Here is a 27,659-nt window from a genome sequence, read left to right as displayed (position 1 = left end):
TCCTGGAGCCCTGCAATGTTCCTGGTGTCCTGCAATGTTCCTGGAGCCCTGCAATGTTCCTGTGTCCTGCAATGTTCCCAGAGTCCTGCAATGTTCCTGGAGCCCTGCAATATTCCTGGTGTCCTGCAATGTTCCTGGTGTCCTGCAATGTTCCTGGAGCCCTGCAATGTTCCTGGAGCCCTGCAATATTCCTGTGCCCTGCAATATTCCTGGAGTCCTGCAATGTTCCTGGTGTCCTGCAATGTTCCTGGAGTCCTGCAATGTTCCTGGAGCCCTGCAATATTCCTGGTGTCCTGCAATGTTCCTGGTGTCCTGCAATGTTCCTGGAGCCCTGCAGTGCCCAAGACTGGCTTGAGCAGTGTCAGGGGCAGATTAGCAAGGAATTAATAATGAAAGCAGTTCCTGAGCTCAAATATGCCCCAGGAGACAGCTATTTTTACAATGTCTAGACATGCAGCACCAGCTCATTCCTATGGCTGGCTCTCAGCAGAGGAACACAGCGAGGACTGCATCCTGAGCAAGGACCTTCCCTTTAAACCAACACTCCAAATTCTCCTCTTGCAGGAATCTGAGCTGCAAAAGGGATGAGCAGGAGAGAGGGAGCAGTGCCTTTGCTCTTAGCAATGAACTCTTACTTCATTAAACCATGGGCCAACTTTAATTTCAAGCCAAGGCAGACTGTCACCTCTCTGGGAGAGCTCAAGTCAGCACTCACTTCCTTCCCATCACCAGTGCAAAGTGCTGGGCTGGTTTGTGAGCAGCTGTGGGAACAGCCTCGGAGCAGGGCTGGGGTCATGGCTGAAACCTGGGGCTCTGACATTTGGAGAGGCTTTTCTGATCCAGGTGGGGCCTCACCTGGCTGCCTTCAGCACTGGAATGCAATTCCAGGCCTGGGTGTTGAGGCAGAGTTCAGTAAACCTGGGCATGGACAATCCAAGTGCCACAATGCACCCCACATGCATTATTTCATGGAATCTGGGAATCCCACGAGTTAGAAGGGACCTAAGAAACCATCTCATCCACCCCCTGCCACGGGCAGGGACACCTTCCACTATCCCAGGGTGCTTCAAGCCCTGGGATAGCCCAGCCTGGCCGGGGACACTGCCAGGGCAGCCACAGCTTCTCTGGTAACTTCTCTCATTTCAGCTGATGTGAGTGAAGTGAAGCTGAGTAAGAGGAAATCGCTGCATAAAGAGCAAAAAAAGGCTGTGAAACTGCCCAGGGTTCTGTGTGCAGGTGCCAGAGGAAACACCTTTCACCCAGGACAACGTGCAGAGGGCTGTTCTGTGTGTAAGCTCAGGGGAAACACCACAAACAGGGGCAGCTGCAGCTCCAGTTCCTCGGCTCACACCCATCAGCAGCTGGGAAGGGATGTGTTTTAGAGGGATCACTCTGTCCTCCAGGACAGTTACAACTCTGGTTGGGTTAGTGGGACCTGGATGGCTCACAGGAATAACCCAGCAGCATTTTAAGAGATCACAACTCAGTAAAAAATCCCATGTGAGCAATGTAACACAGCTGAGCTCTGCAGAAGAACAGGCTGCCCAGAGAAGCTGTCGCTGCCCTGGTGCCTCTGCACTCCCATCCCAACATCCCACAGAGATCCCACACAAAGCCACGTCCAAGTCCATTTCCACTGCCTCTGTCCCAGTAACCAGGTGTGGTTTTCAACCTTAAATGCAAGTTTGAGCTGCCCTGTCCAAACCCCTGCAGAGCCTCTCCCACAACCCTGCCCACGAGCCCTGCAGGCCTCTGCTCCATCAGCAGGAATTCAGGACTGCAGGAGAGGGGCAGATCTTTGATCAGGAGCTGGGAGAGCAGTGGCTGTGCTCTGATGAGGTGACTGGGATGGCCTGCAGGATCAGGAGCAGGGCTCACATGCCTGCACACTCCCCTTTCCCTTTCCACACACTCCCTGTGCAGTGAGGGGAGGCCTCTCCAAACCCAGACTTTGTCCCTCCGGGAGCTGCAGCTCCACAGATGATGTAATTTGCTAATGAACAGATTTGTTGTCCCCTCCACGTCATTCCTGCCCTGTCACCCTGCCAAAGACCAAAACAAACCCGGGGCAGGAGATAACCAGGATGAAAGTCTGCAGCACTTTGTGTCTCACGAGTGCAGGGCCGTGTGAGCACCACCAGGCAGTGATAATGGATGGACCCAGCTCTGCACAGGGATCAGCACAGCAGGAATCATCAGAATTCCACAAAGCAGGAGTTCTTCAGCCTCTCCTCTGTACTTACTGGTGGGCATTGTGCAAGTTTATCAGCTGCCACCAACTGGACGTTCAAGTGTTTGCTTTGTGACTTCCCTCTGGACTTGATCAGTCGCTGCAGAACCTGCCAGGAGGACAGGGCAAAAGGTGAGTTTAAGGATCATTTATCTCCCTAAAGCTCAGCCTGACTTCCCCCTGAGGGATTACCAAGAGCAGAAGCTCTCCACAAAATATTGCCCTTGAATATCCCAAACCTTTCTGATAACCCCTCTGAGAACTGGGAACATTTCCCTCTGGATCACGTTCGAACCCTTGAAAATTTTCAAATGCATTTCTGCTTTATCCTTCTTTAAGTCCTAAGTTATTTCTGACAATAGAGAAGCATGAAAATTGTATTTATACAGAATTCTCTGGATTGCTGGATGGACTGTAGCACACCAGCAGTACATTATGTCACTTTTTCTTCTTTTCAGGTGCGGATTCCACACTGCCCCTTCCCACCCTGCCCTTCAGCTCCCTCCTGGATCTTAGGGTGAGGAGTTACCTTTGGAGAGGACACCTTCACATGGACAATAATTGGTGCTAGAGATGTCTTGATAAGCTGTGCAGGGTGATTTATAGTGTCTGCATCCAGGACAACCAGCTGTAAGGACCTGGCCAGCTCAAAGATTCTTTCAATCTCACTCTGCACTTCAGCTGCAAAGGAAAACAAAGCAGGTGAAACCACTGGGATAAAAATACCCTCCCCCACTTACTGTCACAGACTCCACATGTGAACTGATGGCACTGACATAAAATAACCTGCTACCTCTACCTCTAGTGCAAGCAGTCACTCAGCATGGCAGAGATTTGGAATTTGGGTTCTTTTTTTTACCAAACCCAATTCCTCTGAGATCCTGGGAAGGTGTCCCAGAGGGCGGGATGTTGGAATGCACGTGACACACAGAAATTTCCACCCTTGTGCCAGAAAGAATCACACAGTCACAGAACCATCAAGGTTGGAAAAGACCTCCAAGATCATGGAGTCCAAATAAAAATTCCTCAGGCCACTGCTCCCCAGCAGTCCTGACACTGAGGAGAGAAGCAGGACCCAAAATCTCACAGCCAGACAGCAAATTCAGCTGTAACTGCTCAAAATTAAACACAAAACTGGTCCCAGGGCCAGGAATGGCGTTTCCTGGCTGGACAAGTGAAAGCTCTTTGGCTCCTTGTGATGTGGAATTAAAAGCACAGGGCTGGGAAAGAGGAGGAGCTGAGAGGCCAGCTCAGGATTATGCAGTAAAATGCTGTAGACACATTTAAATCTGCACAACTGCTGTGATCTTGGGAATGGCTGGAGCAGAGCCAGGGCAGGGTCAGGTTGGATTTCGGGGAAAGGTTCTTCCCCAGAGGGTGCTGGGCACTGCCAGGCTCCCCAGGGAATGGGCACATTCCCAAGGCCGCCAGAGCTCCAGGAGAGTTTGGGCAGTGCCCAGGGGTGCCCAGGGTGGGATTTTGGGGTGTCTGTGCAGGGCCAGGAGCTGGATCCATGATCCTGTGGGTCCCTTGCAGCTCAGACTGGAAGGCTGGGATCGTGTCCTGCCCCTGTGTGTAAGCAGAGCCTGATCCCAGCTGTGCCAGGGCCTTACCTAGGCTGGACCTGGTGTTGGAGCGCTCAATGATCGCCCTCTTGCTGGGGTTGTTGAGCACAGACCTCTTGGCCAGGGAGATGTCAGCTGTCACTCTGGTTATGGATATCCTGGCAGGAGAGCACAGCACACACAAACACAGGAGTGGGATCTCCACAGCCCATTTTCCACAGCCACAGCCCATTCCAAAGGGCAAACACAACCAAACACGCTCAGGCACGTTTCCAGATGAGCTATGGCGTCGTTAAAGAACAAACTGAACAGAAGTGCTGGGTAACTGGGATGTATTTCCTACTCCCTGAGCCCTGGGATGGAGTTCCTGCTATTCTCCTTAGTGCGTCAATTAACTTTCCTCCTCCCAGCTCACTCATCTCCTGCCTGAATTTACACAGTGCCGTAAATGCTGTGAGTTATGTGAGGCTCGGGGCACTCAGAACAAGGGAGCTGCAATGTAGCAGCACTCCCTCTTCCCTCGGAGTTACACCAGGAGTAAAGCCAGCCCAGCTGACAGGGAGCTGTGCCAGGGGCTGGGACGAGCAGGAGAAAAGGAAGTGGAGCTCTCTGGGCTGCCTGAACTCAAGTTTAACTTCACTGCACCTCTTTAACTTAAGGCAGGTGATTTACTTGCTTCATCTCCCAGTGAGTTAGAAAGACACAAAATGTTACAAAGCAAAGACCACACAATCCCTTCATGTAAAATCCAATTAGGAGGCCTGGGACGAGCCAAGGAGCCAGGAAAAATGGGAAGAAAGCAAGCTGAAAACGACCAGCAGCTTTTGCACAGAACCTAAGATTTACGCAGCCCTAAGTGGAATTTTCAGCTGCAGGGTTAAAAAGAAGTGCAGTTATTTTTCTGCATAATACAAAAATAAATGCATACCGTGGAGGCCAAAAGTAAAAATGAGCTTAAAATAGAAATGAATGGATTGTGGGACTTGGGCTCAGTGGCCAGCAGGGGAGCTTGCAGTTACAAAGGAAGGAGCTGGCAAAGCCAAGGGAATTCAGAGGCGGGGAAGGAATCAGATCTCTCTGATGCCTTTGGAAAGGCTCTTCCTTGGACACTCAGCTCCTTTCTTGGTAATGTGGACCTCTCCCAAAACTGCAGAAGAGATGGAAACAAAGAAGGAAAGAAAGAAGAAAGAAAAGGGAGGGAGGAGAAAGCCCACAAAGCCATAGCAGTTGGCAGAAGGACCAAGAAGAAGCTTTTTCCTGAGTTCCTCAGAGCTAAAATCAATGGTCTCAGGCTGCTGGTGGCACTGAGCTCTCCACTGCTGAAATTTCATACTCCCACCTGATCCAGCTGCCAATACTGCTGATGGAACTAGGACTTGCAGAAAATCACTTGAGCTGAGCAGCTCAGAACAGACCAAGAGAGGAGATGCTTTGCACAGAAATTGATCATTAAACGTTCTCTCTGAGCTGTTTAGGGATCAGTTCAGCACTGCCACCTCCGCTCTCCTAAAATCCATAAATCCTGCTCCAGCTCTTCCACTGAACATCATTTTCCCTGCCCTGGTGGTTTGGGTATTTCAAACCTGACTTAAGTGTTATGTGTTACCAGAACAGCTTCTTTTCCCAGCTGGAATATCCTCAACTAACTGGGAAGGAAGGGCAGAACATCCCAGAGATGCAGCAGACAGCTACAGGGACTGAGGTGATGCCATGGACCAACCCAGTGCTCCTAGCAAGGAAATCCAAATTATCCTCTGCAGCTCACCAGGAAATGCTCCAGCTGGAGATGAACCCTCCTTACAATTCTTTTTCTGTGTTTTATTTCTCAGCATCTCCTTCTTCCAACCACCCTTTTCAGTATTTTTGCCTACTTAGGGCAGTCAAAATAAAATCTCATATGAGGAATATTTTAGAGTTGATTTTTCTTAGGTGTTGGGAAGACACTGAGACAGAATTCTTGTGTCAGACTAAGAAATCCTAGCCCAGCCACAGCAGAAATGCAGACATGTGCACCCCTAGAAACACATGAGCTGTGTCCCACTCTTCAGCGGTGACACAAAGCCAGAAATTCAGCTTTGATCATGCAGCAAACCCTCTGGCATTAAAAAAGTAAAATAATTGACTGAAATGTTAGCAACACATGGGCAAAGCAGCATGAGAAGGACAGAGTTTCTCACCTCCCATCAAACCTGTGCTTCAGGAAGTCAAAGAGAGCTTTCTGCATCATGTCTGTCACCTTGGCAGAGGGGAGAAGATTGAGCAGGGGGATGGACAGGGAGAGAAAGAAGCCAAAAGGAAGGAAAGAGGTGAGTAGAAGGCAGGGATACAGCCAACAATCCACACCCTTGCTGGGCAGAACCGTCCCAGTGCCGTGTCCTGCCACGGCACTCGGCAGTGAATCCCTGGAAGTTTCCTGACTCACTGGCCCAAGTGCAGAGCTGTCCCTGTGTGTGCTCCTGCCCTGTGCTGAGCACTCCTCGCCCCCTGCACATCCAGCACCACTCAAAGCTGCACAGCAGGGCACAGCCCGGGGGGATGTTTGCTGGCCACAGCCCTTGGGCTTTTCCTACACCACTGCTCCAGTGGCCTTCAGACGTGAGGGATGAGATCTGTCCTGCGGGGGGACTGCTCTCACAGAGCGATGACAGCAGAAAAATGGGATGTTCCCACTGCTGGACCTGGGAACGCAGCTGAGCTGCTCAGCCCCAAGAGCTGTCATCTCTGCCATCTGATTTACTGAGCAGCTCCTTGTCCTTTGCAGGACAGCTCAGGCTGACAATTATTATCTGCCAGGCCAGTCAGCAGCTTCATCAGAGCCCCCAGGCCTCTCTGCCAGTTTATTTCCCTCCTTCCAACTGATTCCTTCAGCATTTAGCCAGGAAAAACCAGTCAAAATAAATTCCCCCAAGTAAGATCAAGTATTTTTGTTACTGAAATTAATATTCTGTGTTACCATTTCCACACATTTGTATGTTCAAGGTGTTGTGTTTAGTGTTGTTTTATTCAAAAAAAGAGACAGGGTGGCAGATTTGAGGAGGTTTTTATGAACAAACAGCCCCTCTCCCCTCCAAACTCGTGAGGTAAATTGATCTGTGGTGCAGCACAGAGGGAATTTACTCCTGTCAAAATACTTCCCCATCAAATTAAAAGGCAGAGAGCAGAACATGAAGTACCTGCTCTGCTGAGCTGCACCTTCAGTCACTCTCACATAAAAACAATGCCAGAACACTGCATTATGCCAGGGCTGTCACCTCCCAAAAAGAACCATTCCAATTTGTTTAATAATATCCTATAAATTACTGACAACATTAATTAAGCTAAATGAAGTGTATCTTTGATGTTATGTTCATTTAGTTCCTGGTTCAGCACTTCCCAGATGGCTGAGCTCCCTAAACTGCCCTGCTCAAAGTCTCTGCTGGTTTAGCACGTGGTAAATGCTCACTTGAGTCTGCAGCAGCCTAAAAAAGGCTGTCCTGGTTATCTGGGCATGTTATCCTGCCCACTTCTACCTGGGCAATCTTTTAGGAGGGTTAAAGGTTTCTTTACAAAATATTTGAATTTATTAATAAAGTGAAAAAAGGAGAACAAGGAAGCTCCTTCAAATGTTTTGCTAATTAAGTTCAAAGCAGGGGCTGGTTTGATGAGCATTTTTCATGTGTAGAGTCCAGCTCATTAATCTGACTTCTTGTAGCAGACACAAATTCTCTTTTTGACTTGATTTAATCAGGAATGAGTGCACTGAAGAGAATGGATTTGCACTGTGCTTAAAACAGTACAAGTCAGAAGTAACTCTTAGCTCTTACAGAACATTTTGGTAATTATTTAAGCTAAATCATTTGAAATTATCACAAACCAGTTGCACTGAGCCACACACTGAATTACTGAGGATGATCAGGGATAATGAAAGTTGAATTAATTGCAAACACCTCAGTCCATACCTCATAGCCTTTGAGCGATGGGCCCACCAACACCACAGGTCTCATGGATGGCACTACATCATAGGGGGGAATATGTTCTGTCTAGAGGGAAAAAACAACCCTTCAGATCATCAGCCAAACAAAACCATAGGGAAATCCTGGCAATTATGAAGTAGAAGGAAATAAAATGGAAACAAAAGCACTACTTACCACTTTTTGTTTCTGTTTTGCTAGAAGACCAAATAAGAACTTGGTTAAAACAAACGCAGGCAACCAAAATCCCTTTGCCAAAGCACTTTGATTTCTGTCTGAGCACCTCCCTCTGCTCAGGCCTGACTAAACTGGGCAATCTGTGCATTAAACAGGGCAATCTGTGCATTAAACTGGGCAATCTGCATTAAACTGGGCAATCTGTGCATTAAACTGGGCATTCTGTGCATTAAACTGGGCATTTCATACATTAAACTGGGTATTCTACACATTAAACTGGGCAATCTGTGCATTAAACTGGGCAGTCTGTGCATTAAACTGGGCAATCTGCGCATTAAACTGTGCATTCTGCGCATTAAACTGTGCATTCTGCGCACTGAACTGGGCAGTCTGTGCATTAAACTGGGCATTTCATGCATTAAACTGGGTATTCTACACATTAAACTGGGCAATCTGTGCATTAAACTGGGCATTCTGTGCATTAAACTGGGCATTTCATACATTAAACTGGGTATTCTACACATTAAACTGGGCAATCTGTGCATTAAACTGGGCAGTCTGTGCATTAAACTGGGCAATCTGTGCATTAAACTGGGCATTTCATACATTAAACTGGGTATTCTACACATTTAACTGGGCAATCTGTGCATTTAACTGGGCAATCTGCATTAAACTGGGCAATCTGTGCATTAAACTGGGCATTCTATATATTAAACTGGGCATTCTATATATTAAACTGGGCAATCTGTGCATTAAACTGGGCATTTTATACATTAAACTGGGTATTCTACACATTGAACTGGGCAATCTGTGCATTAAACTGGGCAATCTGTGCATTAAACTGGGCAATCTGTGCATTAAACTGGGCATTTTATACATTAAACTGGGTATTCTACACATTGAACTGGGCAATCTGTGCATTAAACTGGGCAATCTGTGCATTAAACTGGGCATTTTATACATTAAACTGGGCAATCTGTGCATTAAACTGGGCAATCTGTGCATTAAACTGGGCATTTTATACATTAAACTGGGTATTCTACACATTGAACTGGGCAATCTGTGCATTAAACTGGGCAATCTGTGCATTAAACTGGGTATTCTACACATTGAACTGGGCAATCTGTGCATTAAACTGGGGCAGCTGCCACTGATCCCAAGGATTTTTCCCAGCCCTCAGCAACTCCTGCAGGCTGGGAATAGCTGCCCTCCTGCCCTGTGCATGCCAACACTTTGCTGGAAAACATCTCAGTAACTCAGCAAGGGGGACAACCTGCATTTCTCACGTAGGGTTTTTAAACAGAATTATTAGCAAGGGTTTCCTTGAATAAATCCTGTCCTACCTGTGGCTGTAGGTGTGGCTCGAAATGTGCCAGAAACCATCTCTCCAAGGCTCGAAGAAGAATTCCCACTGGATTTCCTACAGCAGCAGGAAGACCCCCATTAACACCAGGCACCCCGAAATGTGGGAGGTTTTGGGGAGGAATTGTCTCATGAGGAATCACAAGGTCATACAAACACAAATGATTCTAACTAAACAAAAGATAAATATTAACTGTTTTGTCATGATAATATGGAATTTTACCATACAAATCCCAGGAACATCTCACTGAACTCAGTAATTTCTCTGTATATTGAGACCCACTGGCTGCCCCTGAAGTTGTGTCAAAAATTATAGCAGAAATCTGGATGCTGTTCAACCATTCTGAAAGCATTTCCCAGGTTTATCTCCCAGATCTTTTTCCAGGGATTTGCCATCTCCAGGTCTGGCAGGGTGGAGACTCAAAAACCTCAGGCTGGAAGATGAAGAACAAAGGATGGCAAAGCTGATCTTACAAAGTCTGACAAGTCTGGTTTGGGCCAAAATGAAGAAAAAAGGGAAAAAAAGGAAGAAAAAAAACACAACCAAAGAAAAGCTGGGAAAAATCTGGGAGACTTTGAGCACCAAGTTGACTTAAGGCCACAGGCACAGAAAACCATCAGAAATTCCTGTCATTATCCCTCACTGCTGTTTCCTGAAGTCAAAGCCACTTTTGTTTCTCATCACCAACACCTCCCGCTCTCCGCAAATCCGTACCTCCACCGGGAATCCCAAACCCAACACTGCAAATGCCCCGCAATAAAGCGGCAGCAGGTGACCTTTGGAAATAGTGCCCAGGCTGAGGAAGGATTTGAGGCGATTTGCAAAGGCCAGGGCGTGCTCACCCTCCGTGGAAGCGGCCCCTCTTCTGCTCCTGCTGGATGCGGATGTTCTCCAGGCGCAGCGGGCTCGGGATGAAGCCGATCTCGCAGCCCTCCTTCACCAGCCTCCCTATCCACCAGTCGTTGTTGTATTTCTGCAACACAGCAAGGCTCCTGCCCACTCCAGCTCCCAGATTCCCTCCCAGGTGTTACAGCAGTGCAGGGTCATGGGGGACAGAGCCACGGCCACAGCTGTCAGCTCCAGCTGCAGACAGGCCTGAAGACCCTTTAGTTTTGGTTACAATGCATTATATGCTTTTTTTCCTGAACATCTTAATACAGAAGAACCAACCTGTACCCTAACTTTTACCTACAACCTATCGTAACTACTATCATTACCATATTATGGCTAATACTCTCCAGTCACATGAGTTAGTATGTTGCAGTTTAAGCTTAAAGTTGTTTTCTTGCAATGGAAAATTTTAGACCTTTTTTCTACTTGCCACGTCACCACTTTGCCTGTGGTATCTATCTTTCTGCTTGGTAAAAACATCCTTTTGCCTGTGGTCAGCTCATCCTTTGCTCTAAGTCATAAAGCCTCTTTCCAACTCGACAAACCCTTTGCCTTCTCAGCTGTCCAGCAAGCCCGGCTCAGCAGTCCTCAATTTACACACCTATTATTCTCCTGTATCAAAACTTGCTTCCATCTCCGTTCCACTCTCAGGTTCTACATTCAGAGAGCTTTCTGCCAAGCACACGTATCTGTGAGACTTTCTTGTCAAACTTTCAACCTTCCCAACAGTTACCCACACTCCTCAGCTCCACACTGGATAATGAACCAGGCTCATGTGGGAGAGCAAGAGCACCCAAGGCCATTTCCCCTCGCCCTGGCCCTTGCTGATTTAATTTCAAGGTTGATTTAATGAGCAGAACCCATTTCTTTGAGCTGAGGCCACCAAACAACCTCCCAGCAGCAAACATAAAAATAACACCTTCAGCTTCCCATCAAATATTGCTTGTCATATTTAATGGTCCAGACAAAAGATCACCACTTTGCCTTCCTCCTCTCCAGGTATTTGCAGGAATGTTATTAACAGGTTACAACAGATGAAGAAAAATTCACTTTTAGGAAGAAATTTTAATGTAAGTATATTAAAGTATAGCATTTTATCATTGACCTTTAGTAACATGTATTTTTCTGCTTTATTGAAAGTCTGGTCTGTCCCTAATGATGGCAAAATGAAAAGCAGGATCCTGATGGATATTAGAGTGGAAAAGGATTTGTTGTAGCTGCTGCCAGCAGAGCTTTTGAAGAAAAGTATCTGAAAAGCTTCTCCTGTGTTCTGCTTCATTAGGCAGCTCGGTGTTCAAAAGAAACATTGCTTTTCACAACTGACTCTGGAGTCATTAAGAGCAGCACGAGTGAATGGGTTTTGTTTGCCTGCCTCCAGGAAAAAGCCATCACAGAGATCTCATCTTCCAGATCATCCCTGCTCCTGGCTCCACATTTGCAAGCACTTCAGCTCCTGCAGGAACACCGAGGCCCTGCTGTCAAAGGTGCAGCAGTGCCTGGTGATGACTCTGAAACTCAGAGCTTCAGCCCTGGAAAATAAATGGGTTTTTATCAACCCAGATATCTGAACATTAACCCAATCATAAATATTAACATGTATAAAAACTAAGGGAAGGCAATCATCCTAAGCTGAAAAACCTCTTTATCCTATTTTATATATTTAGGCAAGAGGTTCCATTGTTTGATCACTCCAACTAAGTATTTATTCCTCCTGCTGTTCTGACCTTGGTTCAGACAGTGGCACTGAGCAAAGCTTTATTTGAAGTATGTTAAATTACAGAATTACTTCCAGTTTGTGAACCAGACAAATCCTTCAGGATTCAGCATCCTGCTGTTGGAAATCAGTGAACTGAGAAGTTGTGGAGCCCCCATCCCTGGAAGTGTCCCAGGCCAGGCTGGCCAGGCCTTGGAGACAGTGGGAGGTGTCCCTGCCCAAGGCAGGGGGTGGCACTGGGTGGGCTTTAAGGTCCCTCCCAACCCAAACCAGCCTGACTCTACAAAACCAATCCCTGCAAAACCTGAGTTCCAAGGGCACTGCCTGCTCCATTTTGGCTCTAAAGGTGCAGCCTGACCATGGGAACCTGTCTTCATGGACCTGTGAGTGATGCCTCCAGACATGGGATCAGAACCAGCCCCTCTGGAGAGGGACCTGGGACAAGGGCTGGAGGGACAGGAGCCAGGGAATGGCTCCCACTGCCAGAGGGCAGGGATGGACGGGAGATTGGGAACTGGGAATTCCTGGCTGGCAGGGTGGGCAGGCCCTGGCACAGGTGCCCAGAGCAGCTGGGGCTGCCCCTGGATCCCTGGAAGTGCCCAAGGCCAGGCTGGACAGGGCTTGGAGCAGCCTGGGGCAGTGGGAATGTCCCTGCCCATTTAAGGTCCCTTCCATCCCAAACCAGTCTGGGCTGTGCTGAGAGCATCTGAACACACAAATGCCACGGCTGCAGCGAGGAACACAGGATTTATCTGCATTAGGTCACTCCCTCCCCTCTGCTACTCCGTGTGTGGGAGGAGCACGTTCCTTCCCCTGGTTGCCATGCCCATGGTTCCTTCTGCTCTGTCAGGAATTGTTGCCATTTCATCCTTTAAGCAGGCGCACAATGTATAGTTTGGAGGAGACGGATGAGACATACAGGACACAGCCTCAAAATAGCAGCTCCTCACTCAGTGCCTCTGCTCCATGCTGCCAGAGGGTGACCTGACTTTGTACCCAGCTCAGCAACATTCCAAAACCTGGAATCACTGAAAAACAAATCCTGCCAAGCCTTTTTGCAGCATGGGGAACCATTCCCCAAATCCTGCTGAGTTCCAGCTCCAGGGAGGCTGAGCTGACAAACACCAGTACCCAGATGGTTTCCAGCTCAGTGGCAGTGTGATCCTGGGTTTTTAGACCTTGGGAGACAACTCATGGAATGCCACGACATGGATTTGGGACTCTCGTCTGGAAAAATGTACAGGAGCTTAGAGTGTGCAACTCAATCACCCTGACAATAAAGGTGGCCACGTCCAGGAAAACCAAGATTAAAAACTGGAAAAAGGGAATTTACTGCCTTTCCCTCTCAGGGAGAAGGGGTGTGAAGCAATTCCCTGTTCCAGCAGCAGAGGAGGGGCAGCAGCAGGTGTTTTTCCTCCTGAATGTGCTCTGTCTAAGGGAGATCAGTGCTCTGGAGTGATGATGAGCACGTGTTCAAAGAAAGACACAGATGAGCACTGAACACCCCAAAATAAACCCAAAATGCAGAGATGAAAAAGTGCTTTTGCAAGCTGCAAGCCTCTGTACCAATCCACAGCACAACAGGGGGTTATGCAAATGTGGAGGGCTCACTTCAGATAAAAAATTGCATAAAATATGCTCAGCATGCAATAAAATGCAATTTTCTCTACCAAAGCTATACTCAGGGCTCATTTATTCCATTTTATCCCTTATTTTTGCATCTGTCCTCTTCAGGATTTTCTTTGCTTACTCTATTATCCTAAGTGTTACTTCCTCTCTGGAAGGGAGCCTATCTGGTGTTTTTTTGAAGACCTGGTGTGACCTGGTGCTGCTCCATGGAATCCTTAGTGCTCCACAGGATCCCTTTCTCCTGCACCATCTCTGATCCATCACAAACTTGTTCTGATGAAAAGAATCTGAACCCACCACTTTAAAGGGTATTATTTCCTTCCTGTGTGATGAAATTCCAACATGCTGGTAACACCAAGTGTTCCAAAAGGGCAGGAGAAGCACCCCAGGGTGCAGGAACTCCACAAGGGATGAAGAACCAGCTCATCCTCACTGTGCCCTCCTGGAAATGGCTCAGCTGTTCAAATCAAAGCCCTTGGCCTGTAGAAAGATTCCCTTTCCCAGCCCCTTTTCCTGGGTTTTACCTCTTTAATGTGGAGGAAGTCCTTGGCATCGAAGGAGATGGCAGTGCTTGGGACAGGAACATCTTCATCCAGAGCCCCACAGTAGCTCACGTTGGTCTTGACAGCAAATGCTACTGGTTTGGACTACAAACAGAAAAAAAAAACCATCAAAAACGCTGGGAACTTCTCATCCATAAAAATGCAGCCCTAATAATTTCACCCAGGCCAGCAGAGTTCAGCTCCCTGGGGAATATCCCCTTTTAGAGGAGAATATTTACACTAAACTCCCCAAACGTCTTCTCTGCAGATACTTTGACTCAACTGCCAAAGCATTTCAAAAGAAAGTGTGAATTTTACCAGCAGGCAGCAGGCACCTGGCCCATGACTTAGTGAGAAGAACACACCTTGGCCCTCTCAAGCTGGATGGCTGCTTGCTGCTCCCTTTCCTGGCGGATTGCTTCCCTGTCCTCTTCCAAAGAGACATCAGAGTCTGAGGGTCTGCTCGTGTATGAATCTGCTGAGCCCTGAAAGGAAACCCAGGTCACTAAGAAAATACCGGTAAGGAACAGAAACCCCCTCCCCAGTCAAATTTTAAAAATACTTTAAAAGTCATTTGTTTCTTCTTTTTTTTTTTGAGTGAGTTTTACAAAGACAAAAATGCTGAGAAAACGTCTCTCCTTCATTTTCTTACTGACACAGTGAAATCCAGCTCAGCTCTGGGCACTGTCCAAAAGTCTTTATAATGTTCATATCCTGTTTGACAGCCTCAGACTCAGGATTGTCAAGGGTTAGGTCACATCAAATATAATTAAGGAATTATAAAGCTTGGTTTGAATCATCCCTCCCCATGAATATGCTCCGTTGTGAAAGGGCTTTGTTCTCATTCACACAGAGCTTTGTTCAGAGCTTCCAGGGGAAAAAAAGTGGCAAAAATGACATTATTAAAGCTGCTCAACAGCTCTGTATCAATATGACACAAAACCAGCACATTCAGGCAGCAGCAGAAAGCATCAGCCTGCAGAGGGGGAAAGAAGGTGCTGCCACAGTTGGATTTTTTGCCATTTTTTGGGACATTTTTCAGGACACCTGGCAAGCCCTGAAGTGTGGAGTGGCTGCTCTCTTTGTAGAGACCAGCCTGACTCCAGCATCCCACACACCTGATCTTTATGTGCGTGGGGCCAGGGGAAAAACAGGGCTTTAACCCTGCAAAGCAGAGAATATTTACTCCTGATCAGTCTGTGGCTCAGTGTTCCAACAGAGCCACTCTACAGCATTACATTCTTCTTTTGTTTTTTTTTTCCTTACATTGATTTATATCCTGCAGCACAGGCACTGTAGAAGTCAATATTCTTACAGACCGTGTGAAGTCACCTATTCTTAAATATTGCTGTGAATCCATGGCCACTGCTGTGGATCCCTGTCCACTGCTGTGTGGATCCATGTCCATCCCTGTGAATCCACATCCACCAGGATTCTTCTGGCTCGGAACCACTGAGGAGCCTGTGCTCTTCCCTCGCTCCATACTCATTTGGGGGAAGGCAGATTTCCTCCAGGCCAAGAACGGGATTTGCCAACAGGAGCTTCACCCCCAGCTGTGATTTTAAACACAATTTTAAACACAGAAAATTCCTGCCAGGACATCCCACACCCAGGGAGAGCTGGGCAGGGCTGGGAAGACGCAGAGTTCGGGGTCCTGAGCTGGGACAAGTGCAGCATCCCCAGGCTGGACAGCGGCATCAGGAGCTGGCAGCAGCTCAGCTCTTCCCAGCTGGGAAGCTGCACATCATCCTGCTCTTCCTTCTGCTTCCTCCGGGACCGAGCAGAGAGCAGGGAACGGCAGCCAGAGCGCTCGGCCAGGCCTCACCCGACACCCCTCCGTGCCTGAGCCCCCTTTCCATGGGGAAATTCCTGCTGCTGCCCACCCTGAGCTGCCCTGGGCCAGCCTGAGGTCGTTCCCTCTCCTCCTGTCCCTGTTCCTTGGGATGATCCCAAATCCTCCCCGGCTGTCCCCTCCTGGCAGGGAATTCCAGAGAGGGAAAAGATCCCTGGGGATCCTCCTTTGCTCCAGGCTGAGCCCCTTCCCAGCTCCCTCAGGAATTCTCCATCCCCTTCCCAGCTCCCTCAGGAATTCTCCATTCCCTTCCCAGCTCCCTCAGGAATTCTCCATTCCCTTCCCAGCTCCCTCAGGAATTCTGCAGCCCTTCCCAGCTCCCTCGGGAATTCTCTATTCCCTTCCCAGCTCCCTCAGGAATTCTCCATCCCCTTCCCAGCTCCCTCAGGAATTCTCCAGCCCTTCCCAGCTCCCTCAGGAATTCTCCATCCCCTTCCCAGCTCCCTCAGGAATTCTCCATTCCCTTCCCAGCTCCCTCAGGAATTCTCCATCCCCTTCCCAGCTCCCTCAGGAATTCTCCATTCCCTTCCCAGCTCCCTCAGGAATTCTCCATCCCCTTCCCAGCTCCGTTCCCTTCCCTGGCCCCTCCAGCCCCTCAGGGTCCCTCAATCCCGGAGCTGTCCCCAGCCCTGGAGGTGCCCCAGCAGGGCGGGCACAGGCACGGGCACTGCCCCGGGCTGTGTCCCACCGGGGCTGGCACAGCGCGGGGGCCGCTGGCCTCTTGCCCAGCTGGGCGCCCCCGGGCTCTGCTGGTGTTTACTCACCCAGCCCAGCTCAGTGAGGGAATTTAACAGAGCGGAGCCCTGTGCCGGGCGCGCAGTGCCCACGCTGGTTTGCACTGCTGTGTGTTGAGCAGTGACTTAGTCTCTGCTCTCAGAACGAAGCGGCCTCGGGCAGAGCAGCTGATGCTGCCAGGCCGCCCCCGGCTGCGCTCTCTGCCAGGCTGAGCAGTGCCCGTGTGCCAAGTGCCAGGGATTGGTACAGCCACAGCCGCAGGATCCCGGCTCTCCCAAGTGCTCCCCACGGCCGGTGCCTTATCTGGAAGATGCAGCCCCAGGACTGCGACTCACACGGTGCTGAGCTGCAGCATCACACTGAAAACCAGGCACCATCCTGCAAATAGCAGCAAGAGGGGCAGAAAAGGAGCCAAACTTGTATTGAATTTTGGGTTCTGTTTGAAATGTTTGATTGGAGATCAGAATTATTGCCAGAAATATTGTGGAATACTGACAGAATATTGCCCAACAATCCAACACAAACACTGCTGTCTGCTCAGCACCAAGTGCAGTGAGTTCTGCTCTGACAGCTCCTACTTGCTGAAACTGCAATATGGAATGAGAGGAAAAGAAAGAGGAAAGCCATTTCCCTTTTTTTTCTTAATGGAAAGAGTGGTCAGACACTGGAAGGGGCTGCCCAGGGAATGGTGGAGTCTCCATCCCTGGAGGTGTCCAGGGAAGGCCTGGATGTGGCACTCGGTGCTCTGGGCTGGGGACAAGGGGAGGGTTTGGGCACAGCTTGGACTCAGTCTGGCAGGGCTTTTCCAACCTTGGTGACTCTGGGATTCTCTAAAAAGACCCTTTAACTTCTTTGTTTTCCCATTGCTTAGAGCAGCAGCCTGGCCATTTGGGGACATCACCTGGGCCCACAGCTTCACACATAACATTTGAGGACCAGTAATCAATCCCACCCTTACCTAACCCCAGTCCCAGGACCCTCTGGGAGACAGAGGAACTTTGTCAAGTGGGGCTTCCATGAGTTCAAGTGACACCAGGTTTGGCAATTTGAAAGAAACAGGCTTTTCTAGATAATTACATTATTCAAGGCAATGAAAGACTCGTTGCTTACTTAACAGCCCTTATACTTTGGGCTCCCATGAATTCATTTTTTGTGCAATTTATTATTTATTTTCTCCCTCTCTCATCAACTAATGCAATTCAGCTTAGCTAAAGACGTGGAGGTTTGAAGCAATCCCAAAAACACCAGGGAGAGGGGTAAAGCAGAAAGAACAGTGGGTCTGTTCATTTTTATTCTGCTCACTGACTGGTCTTGCACGTGAGGCTGCTGGAGGATGTGCCAAGGTGGAAAGGGTGACACAATATTCCCGGTGAATGGGGATGCCCCAGCATTTTAGGGAGGAGGAGGTGACATGAATCCTCTTCCTGGACACTACAACATCCAGCCTTTGTGCTCACTGAAGGAATAATCAACCTATAGCTGTTACAGCTGAAAAATAAAGACTTACTGAGCTTGCAAGTAATTTTTCCCCAAGTGCCATAAATCCCCAGCTCTCCCTCCATCCCTAAGGAATGCTCTGTCACACTGCTAGGGCAATTAAAGCAGCAATCCATTAGCAGTTCCAATCAGCCAGATGACAGGCAGCCTCTCCTGAAAAGATTTAGGGTGCTGTGGATCCATCCCAAGCCGGAGAAACATCCCTGCTCACAGAGAGCTCCTGCCCTCTCCATTAGGCCAGGCAGCAGCCCCTCCCCAGGCGCTCCTGTACGCTGGAATGAGCAGACACCGGGCACGCAGGGGGGCAGCCGTGCCCGCTCTGTGCCCAGGCACACAGCCTGTTTCTGCTGGGAGCAGGAGGGCTGGCAGTGCAGAGACAGAGCTCACCCTAAACCCACAGCGCTGCCAGGGCACAAAGGGCTGGGAGTGGCAGAGCTCCCCCGGGCAGCCGATGACTGGGAATGTGCAGTTGGGATAAAATCCCAGCTGGGGACAGCCTGGAATGCTCACCCTCTGTCCCATCCCCTCCTCCTGTGCTCCTCTCCCTTCCTCCCCAACACCAGTCCCACCTGGCACCTCCCGCCTTCCCAACAGGCTTTTGGATACTCAAGGCAGTCTCATTCTGCAAGACCCAGGAAGGCTAATTCCCAAAGATCCCAAAGGTCCTGTCCTGATGCCAAACTCAGAGATTACCCAGCAGACCAAACAGCTGAACCAGAGGTCGCTCCAAAGCTTTTAAATTGGTCAACTAAACATATTTGAGCAGACATGGAATCCCAGACTAGTTTGGGTTGGAAGGGACCTTACAGCTCACCTCATTCCAGGCCAGGGACACCTTCCACAGGCCCAGGCTGCTCCAAGCCCCATCCAACCTGGCCTTGGGCACTTCCAGGGATCCAGGGACAGCCACAGCTGCTCTGGAAATTCCAGCCCAGCCAGGAATTCCCAGTTCCCAATCTCCCACCCATCCCTGCCCTCTGGCAGTGGGAGCCATTCCCTGGGTCCTGTCCCTCCATCCCTTGTCCCCGGTCCCTCTCCAGCTCTCCTGGAGCCCTTCAGGCCCTGGAGGGGCTCTGAGCTCTGCCTGGAGCCTTCCCTTCTCCAGGGGAACATTCCCAGGGCTCTGAGCTCTGCCTGGAGCCTTCCCTTCTCCAGGGGAACATTCCCAGGGCTCTGAGCTCTGCCTGGAGCCTTCTCTTCCTCAGGGTGAACACCCCCGGCTCTCCCAGCCCTTTCACTGGCAGGAAGCTTCCATCAGCCCATCCTCCCTCTCCCCCAAGACAAATCCATCACAAACTGGAGCCTCAACTCATAAAAAGCCCAAGTGTCCTCAGCCCTCTGCAAGTTCTGGGAGAATCGAGGCCACGTCCCTCCCTGACAGGTTCCCAGAGACCTGACAGAGCTCCTGACACAGCACAAGGAGAACAAACAGGCACAGGGATGGCTGCAGGGCCATATGCTGCCTTATGCCACCGATGTTCCAGAAACCCTTTAAAAACCCCACAAAACCCACAGGAGAGTTATTCCCTGGGGAAGCAGCTCACTCCAAGCCCCAACATGAAGATCTCCCCGGACCAGGTGCACAAGAGCAGGTTTAACTCACAGGTTACTACCAGAAGTATGTCATGGAGATGGGAGGGGGGTCGCAGAAAATAAGCATCAACTCATTTTTACATGAAAACAAGAACCAGAAGATGAGGACTTAAGAAACACTCACATTTTAAATACCAGTGGCCTCCACAGTTGGTGCTCACCTCATCCCGGCACTCAGGGTGGGCAGCTAAATTTAATTACTGGGCAGGTGATGTAATTAATTAAAAGGCAAACACGAAACAGTGGGGATCTCCTCCTTTGGCGTGAAAACCTCGCTGTGCTGCAATGGAAACCGGGGCCAGGAAAATCTGTGTGTGCCCAGTAAAGTACTGCAGAGTCCTACCGGGCTGGAGGGGCATTCCGTGGGAGCTGCAGCAGGGAGAGCAAAGCATTATTCCCATGTGGAAAGGGCTGCAGAGCTCCCACCGGCAGCACAGCCCCCATGTGCTTTAATATCCTCTGCCATTACTAACGTCCCCCTCAAACTACAAAGCCCATTCCAGCCACTGCAGTGTTAAACCGGGAGGTCCAGGAGCAGAGAGGTTCAGTGGGACTTTCCCACACATTCCCACGTGGATGTGGCACTGGAAGTGCAACCGGGACAAGGTTCAGCTCCCAAACAAACGGTTTGCTTGCTGAATCCCCAGCACACACAAAGCAGCTGCACAACCGCTTGGCACCGAGTTGTGATTTCAGAATCAAATGCTCAGCAATTATTTCCTTCTATATGTTTGGTAAATTTATTTAAGACAACTCATTATGTGTCTCAGCAATTTGGAAATGACTAGGTAGTTAGAAATGTTTTTTCTTTGGGAATACTAATTGTGAGAAAATAGGGCAATTCTTCCAACATTCCCTGATCTCTTTTTTTTTTACCCTGGATTTCAAATCTTGCAGTCTATCTCCTTTCTCCAGCTGCCTTCAGTTCAGCACAGATTGTGTTGCTACATTTAAGAAACAGAGTTTAAAAAAATACTGGTAATATATACCTCTATTTACTGCCAAAATACTCCCATCTCTTTTGGTAATGTTCAAATGAACATGCAAGGCACAGGATTTTGCTTAGCAGGCACTGCAGGTGCACACAAGGCCTGAAGTAGTGGTTAGAGAATAGATGAGCTGCTCTGAACTTTTCACAGGTGAAAAATCCAGCTCTTCCTCCACAAAGTAACACCCAAAACACTTTTCCTGCAGTCTCAGAGCCAGGGAGAAGGTGAGGATCACAGCCAGAGGGATGGCTACAGACTCAGGTGGTTTTCACCCAACAAAGTGATCCAAATTTGAACACACAAACCTTTCAAATTCCAAGGTTTTGTTCAGCCATAAAGCAGCAAAGATCTGCCTGGGAACGCTCTGATCTGTGCTTTATTCCAAATGCAGGTTGTGAGACCTGGGACTGAATCAACACCTGAACACCTCGAGCCTGAATTTTGCTTCACCCTCTGCAGCTGGTCCCTCTTTTTCAGGAAAGCTATTCAGCAGTCCCAGGAGAGGAAAAAAGGTGCTATTTTTTCCATGATAAAAGGCTCCAAACTAAAGCTGCCACGGAACAGAGACACTGCTTTATGTTTTCTAATTACTTCAGCTCTTGAAAGCATTGAATGATCTTCCCAAGGCTCTGGGGAAGCTGCTGCTGTTGGGTTTGATGAAACCTGATAATAAAAGTGCACCTGGTATCCTAAATGAGCTCTCCTGTGAGGAGGATGCTCTGTGTCTGTCCCACATAACACGTTGGGAAGGCAGGAAAATTCCATAAGTCTCCGGGAAAAAAAAATAAATTACAAATACTGCCCCCAAACGAAACTTAATCATCCTCCCAAGTACACAGGCATCTGTGGCTGCCATATGTGGTCTGCCACAGCAATCCCTCAGACATGCAGGCTTCAGCCAGGAGGTGCTGGAATAATGTGGTGTGTTCCCAAACCACCCTCCAGTCACCCTCCCTGCTGGCTGGGATGGAGAGCTCCTGCTCACAGGGCTGGATCACTTCTTAACAACAAAAAAATCACACCCCCAGCTAGTTCCTTATTACTGCACCAGGGACATTTAACTTGGGATCTGCAAGAGGATGAGCTCCCATTTTCCCTCTTATTTCATTCTGTTCCAGTTAATCTCTATTTCCATTTTGGTTTCATGTAGCTTAGCTTGGTTTGCTCTCCCTGGGGCTCTGCTGTCACCAGGTCACCTTTGGTAGAACCAGGATGTGTTGGAATCTGAAATGCAGGGAGCTCTCAGAACTTTGGGCTTGCAAGCCAAAGTTCAGAATGAAACCCAGGATTTGAGCTGAGACCTTGGAAAAGGTTTCCAAACTTAGGTGCTAGAAGTGAGAATGTGGATTTATAGTTTAAAGCAGAGATACATTAACTTAGGAGGAGGAAAGTTTAGAGTTGTAGAGTTTAAGATACAGAAAAAATAAAAGCAGTTCCAGAGGTAACAAGGAGTTCAGAATGCAGCACTGTAGGTTTGTGTGTCACAGCATGATTGGCTAACAAAGCTGACACTGTAGCATGGGGCCATAAGATGAAATATTTAAAGATTGGGTCAAAAGCATAAATATTCTTGTTGGCGGTGTTTTATCGGTCAATAAATCCTTAACAGGTCTTTTAACTAAGGGTCTTGTAACCTTCTGAGCCGTGCAGTGAAGATGTGAGCTGAACTCACCCCTCCTGCCTGTGTAGAAGAAAAATAAATCACACCATCTAAAAAACTCAGAGGTCCCATCTCACACTCATTCGAAATTCCTTCACAAATTCCCATAAGGATGACCTGTGCCAAGCTGGGCCTCTCATGCCCTGTCCAGGGACTGCTCTCAGACACCACAGAATCCCAGAATAGTTGGGGCTGGAGGGACCTTAAAGCCCATCCAGTGCCACCCCTGCCATGGCAGGGACACTCCCACCGCCCCAGGCTGCTCCAGCCTGGCCTGGGCACTGCCAGGGATCCAGGGCAGCCCCAGCTGCTCTGGGAATTCCAGCCCAGCCAGGAATTCCCAATTCCAATCTCCCACCCATCCCTGCCCTCTGAGGGAGCCATTCCCTGGGTCCTGTCCCCATCCCTTGTCCCCAGTCCATCTCCCTCACTTTATAACCCCCTTTAGGATACTGGAAGGCCACAGAGAGGTGTTCCCAAAGCCTTTTCTTCTCCAGGCTGAACAAAGGAAAAATTTCCGTTTCTCCTCCCGGAGGACTGATCAGCAGTACCCATTCATTAGCTGGAATGATTTCCCAACAAATAAAACCAGTCCATCTCTTCCAAACACACAGGGAACACTTCAGTCCCCAAAGCAGGGATGTGCAGCACAAGAACCTTCAGGGCATTCTACATGTGAGGAATGAAGTGGAATTTTCCTCAGCGCTGAGAAGGTCCTTGCCACCTGCCTGCTTTCACTGCATGCTCTTCCTAATTCCAACAGCTAATTTAAAGAATATACATCTTTTTAAAGGATTTTGATGATTACAGTGTCCTGATTTTCTTGTAGAGTGGTGTCACCACTTCCCACACCATCAGGCTTTACACAACCGAAATAACCCTGAATATTTATTTTACTTTTTTCAGCAGAAGTGGTTTAGAACATCACAGAATCACAGGACCAGACTCCAATCTTCAACAGAATTATAGGAAAATTACTTTGTTTAAAATGTTCACGCTGGGTAGTGAATGAGAAGGAATTGTGACATGCTGGGAGGGCATTGTTGAAATGAATTTCACGCTGCTTAATTTAAGCCAAGCAACTGATGAAGTTTGGGCCTAAGCTGAGTATGTTGTGTTATGTTATGGTTTTAATTAGCTCCTTCCTTCCAAAAGCTTCCAAACCAGGAGGTTCAGAAGCTGCTTTAAACACTGATAAATGAGGCTTGCAAACAGAGAATTTCAATTTTTCCTATTTTACATTTTCTACTCTTCCCTTGTACTTTTTTTTCTTTTTCCAAGGAGCTGCCATGATCTCTGATTACTTTTCCTGCAGCAAGTCCTGAAATCGCTCGACTGCTGAACCTACAAGAAGCTCTTCTGGACTGCTAGGAATCTCTCAGGAAGAAAAAGCCCTAATTTTCCAAGTGCTGTGCAGGCTGTAAATAGCAACTCCTTCCCCCGAGCCCTTGCAATCGAAAAACTCGACGTGCTGAGAGCAAAATACAAGAGAAAGGACATTTTACTGTCACCTGCTGAGGTAATATTTGAGCAACACTTTATGGTCCTTAATTGCTGTAATCAACCAGGGAGCCCAAGGACTTTCTAGGACTTTGCTGCCCACTGAGAATTCACAGGGATGGGGCTGGGAATTCACTGGGGCCAATTCCAGCAGCTCTGAGAGCACTCTGAGCTCACCTACTCCCCCCAGACTGGTTGGTTTTTATCATTTCTACATGAAATGGGGGGAAATATCCCCCACTGCTAATTTTCTTGTTCCCATACCTGTTCCTACTTGGATATTGCTCCCCATGCTGAAAACAAAACACTGTTGTGAGAGGGACTTGTTATCAGTATTCCCAGGTGGTTTGTGAGGACCAACAGAACACAGGACTAACAACCAACTGTTATTTTGGGAAATGAGAAGCAGGAGCAAATAAATACCCAAGATTTAAAAAAAAAATCTGGAGATGCCACTGGCAAAATAGTCTCTCCATGTATTCCCTGTTGGTTGAATGCGAAGGTAGCAGTGATAGGTGGAAATGCAAATGCACAAGGAGGGAACAGCCGAACTTTGTGATACATCTCAACTCAAGCCACCAAAAAAATTTTTTTTTTACATAGTGTGAACATATTTTCCCAAATTCTTATGACTATCTGGTCATCAGGGCCCTCAAGCCCAACCCATTCTGGGATTTGACGACTGACAGTAATTTAGAGAGTTAAACAATAAAAATTCAAAGACAATTTTTTAAATTTTTTTATAACTGCCTCCAGTTTTATCTACAAAATGGATTCTTAATGAAATATCTTAGAAGAAACAATAGTTTAACATTTCTTGCCAGCAATCAACAAGCATTCCAATCAAGAAAAAATTATTTCGGAATCGCTGTCTTAGTCACAACCCTTTTGATATGGCACAAGCAATAACTGAGAAAGATCCTGATGGTCTCGTCCTGTGCAAAAACTCCTTCTCCATCCCAGTGCTCATATGCACCAGTAAACACAAGTCTGCAGGAGCAAACAGGACAACTTTAAACACCTGGATATTGTTTTTTGCTGAATGAAGGTAAAAAAAAAAAAAGCCTTGTCAGGAGTGGGATCGGTCAATCTTGACTAGATTGCAAACCTTTAAAAAGCTTTGCCATTATTTTGGGACGCTGTAGCAGAGGTATATCTGCTCCAAAAGAAAATGTCAAAGGTTCTGCTGGTGCCCTATAAATCTGCACTGAAATGCAATCAAAAAGGCAGGGAATGGGGATGATGAGTGAAGTCAGAGAATGGTCAAAGGTACAGGAAAACATCCAGCAGGAAGAAGGAAAACAGTCCAAGATGAGCAGCCAGAGTACAAGAGCCCCAGGTAAGGAACTCATCCCAGAGCTGGACTGCGGAGGCTGACACTGCCCCGAGTGAGCTCCCCCCGAGAGAAAGTGCCTCACTGACATCGGACGCAAAGCCGCTCCTTGCTTTTCCAAAGAAAGAGAAGGATGAGGGGGAAGGATGTCAATCAAAAACCAGGCTGAAATTAGGAAGTTCCAAATTCCCCTTCTGCCCTAAACAAAGCAAAGCCCCCAGGACCAAACTGCTGGCGCTGGCCAGAGCCCTCCCCTGGCACGGCAGCTGCTGGAGCAGGGATCTCCTGTGTGACAATGTGACATGGATCCAGGCACACAGACACGCAGCCCGGCAGGGCTGGGCACGGACCGGGCACAGGTTATGTGTCAGTGCGCCCCTAGCAGGAGACAGATCACCGGGAGAGCTCCGTGCTCCAGAACAACTCCCGGCAAGTGCCAGTGCCCCGAGCTGCCGGCAGGAAGGAGAGGCTTCTGTTCAGCTCGCATTTCTCCGGTGCATTTGAGCGTGAACTGTTTGTTCTTTCCTCCTTTGCGTGCGCTCCCCGTGCCAGGAGCTCTCTCCCTGGAAGCTGCAGTGTCGATGGCTCCCGTGGGATCAGGGCTGCTGTGCACATCCCACTGCCCCCAGCGCAGGATGATCCAGTTCCTACAGCGCCGTCCCTGCTCCCGCTCCGGAGCCCCTCCAGCGAGAGCAGGGCACAGCTCCGTGTGCCCCGCTGCCGGAGCGGCTCCTGCCGTGCCCAGCATCCCTCTCGTGTGGGATGCACGGCAGGTGGGAATGCTGCGGACACGGCAGGAGGGCAGGGCAGGGGCGGGAGATGCCACACCGGCTCCAGCAGCACCTTCCGTCCCGCAGGGATGACCATCCCCCGCAGCACGGCCAGGGCTCCCACCGAGGGATGAGCCACGGCTTCTGCCGTGCCTCAGTTCTCCCTCGGGAACAGCCAGACCTTCCTGAGACAGGGCAAGGGAGGCGACAGTGCACCTGCTCTGTCCCCAGCACGGGCTGCACTCCCAGGGATGTGAGGCCAAGGTCTGGTTTGGGCACCCGGACTCAACTTCCATCCCCAAAGGAGGATTTTTGCCCGGCCCCACCAACGACACAGAGCAGAGTGAAGGTACAAAATCCCGGTCTCCCCTCTCCTTGGAGGCACAGCTCATGGACCTCCTTTCCAGGAAGGCTGCCCAGAGAAGCTGTGGCTGCCCCATCCCTGGAAGCGTGCAAGGCAGGTCTGACAGCGGAAGGTGACCCTGCCCATGGCAGGGGAGGGAAGGAGGAGAGCTCTGAGGTCCCTTCCAAGCCAGGCCATTCTAGGATTCCTGCATTCCCGTGAAGTTCCTGCCCCCCTGCACATCTTTTCCAGCAGGGAAGGGCAGAGTGAGCACAGAGCATCACAGGCCCAGCCAGGATTCGAGCTGGCTCCTGACGGACACGTTTGCGGCTGTATCTCTCCCGAGCTGCCCTGACACAGCCCCGTCCCCCCCTCCATCCCGCAGCTCATCCCAAAACGTGCACAGAGCTGCGCAAGGCACGCTGCTGCCATCCCCGAATTAGTGAAGGGACACGAATAAAGGAGAGGAAAAACGTGCTGAGCCTTGGGGAGGAGGGGCTGCTCCTCCTGTGCGTGCAGCCTGGCCAGCTCCCTTGGATGTGCCGGCAGGATAAACGGGAGAGGAGCTGGACGTGGCTCATTCCTCCCCTGGGCCAGCACGTCTCAGCCAGGCTCTGAGGCAGCAGCACCATTACAGCTCCGGGCACGGGCAGACAGGGACTGGCTCTAAGAGAAAGGAGCCAAGCAAAATGAACCCAAATGCCCCCCAGGTCCCTCTGCTCTCCAGAGATTGCAGCAGGACCCAGGCAGGCAGCAGCCACTTGGGAAAGCACTTTGCTGACTGCCTTCCTGAAATGCTGGGATGGGAGAAAGCTGCTTCAGCTCCCAGCTGCTGGCAAGCGGCTTTTTCTCCTTTCTTTATTTTTGCAAGTAATGCAGCAACTGCACACGGGTGAAAAGGCAAAGGGAGGAATTATTTAACAGCTGAAAGAAACGTGCAGCCATCAGGACTTTTGGGCTGCACTTCATTGAAATACTTCACTGCAGCTCCTCTGAAACCTACGTTTGGTTTTATCCCTCTGTTCAGTTCTGGCCCCAAATCTCAGATGTAAAAGCACATGTATTTCTGTTTTAGACTGATTTGAAAATGTTCAGCAAAACCAGCCTGAAAAGCTGTGATGCCTTTGGAGAGATCTCTTCACTGATCAGTTCTCATGAAACAACACTGCAGTGTCTGTATTTATTTGCACTGTTGTGGTTGTTACTCTGAGGATACAGCTGGGATTTCTTTACCTGTATGAGATCAGACATCCAGAAGAAAGGCAGACAAGCTTTATGAATAATTACATGTTGTTGTGGAATGTAAAACATTCAATGCTGATACCA

At 49.1% G+C, this 27,659-nt stretch overlaps 1 protein-coding gene and 1 long non-coding RNA gene across 7 annotated transcripts in view; one reads left to right on the top strand and one right to left on the bottom strand.

Moving 5' to 3' along the window:
- The window catches only part of CACNB4 (calcium voltage-gated channel auxiliary subunit beta 4), an 85,181-nt gene that overhangs the window by 8,112 nt on the left and 49,410 nt on the right, over positions 1 to 27,659 (bottom strand). For all 6 annotated transcript variants that reach the window (XR_011000566.1, XR_011000565.1, XM_068195078.1 and 3 more), the window contains 10 exons: positions 14,427 to 14,546; positions 14,044 to 14,166; positions 10,128 to 10,258; positions 9,266 to 9,342; positions 7,923 to 7,942; positions 7,734 to 7,814; positions 5,973 to 6,031; positions 3,844 to 3,953; positions 2,760 to 2,911; positions 2,244 to 2,339 (listed from right to left, as the gene is read on the bottom strand). Coding sequence is in view for 4 of the 6 variants with exons in the window: in XM_068195078.1 (XP_068051179.1) it covers positions 2,244 to 2,339; positions 2,760 to 2,911; positions 3,844 to 3,953; positions 5,973 to 6,031; positions 7,734 to 7,814; positions 7,923 to 7,942; positions 9,266 to 9,342; positions 10,128 to 10,258; positions 14,044 to 14,166; positions 14,427 to 14,546 (969 nt within the window). In the remaining 2 variants the exon portion in view is untranslated. The remainder of the gene's footprint in view (positions 1 to 2,243; positions 2,340 to 2,759; positions 2,912 to 3,843; positions 3,954 to 5,972; positions 6,032 to 7,733; positions 7,815 to 7,922; positions 7,943 to 9,265; positions 9,343 to 10,127; positions 10,259 to 14,043; positions 14,167 to 14,426; positions 14,547 to 27,659) is intronic.
- LOC137476757 (uncharacterized) lies at positions 1,884 to 6,091 on the top strand. Its single transcript, XR_011000567.1, has 3 exons — positions 1,884 to 2,362; positions 2,689 to 2,932; positions 5,405 to 6,091. It is a non-coding gene; the product is annotated as an uncharacterized lncRNA (long non-coding RNA).

Source organism: Anomalospiza imberbis, chromosome 7 (assembly GCF_031753505.1).
Source record: "Anomalospiza imberbis isolate Cuckoo-Finch-1a 21T00152 chromosome 7, ASM3175350v1, whole genome shotgun sequence".
Classification (NCBI taxonomy): domain Eukaryota; kingdom Metazoa; phylum Chordata; class Aves; order Passeriformes; family Viduidae; genus Anomalospiza; species Anomalospiza imberbis.
The sequence above is the reverse complement of the archived record's forward strand: the minus strand, read 5'-3'. Positions and strand labels throughout refer to the sequence as shown.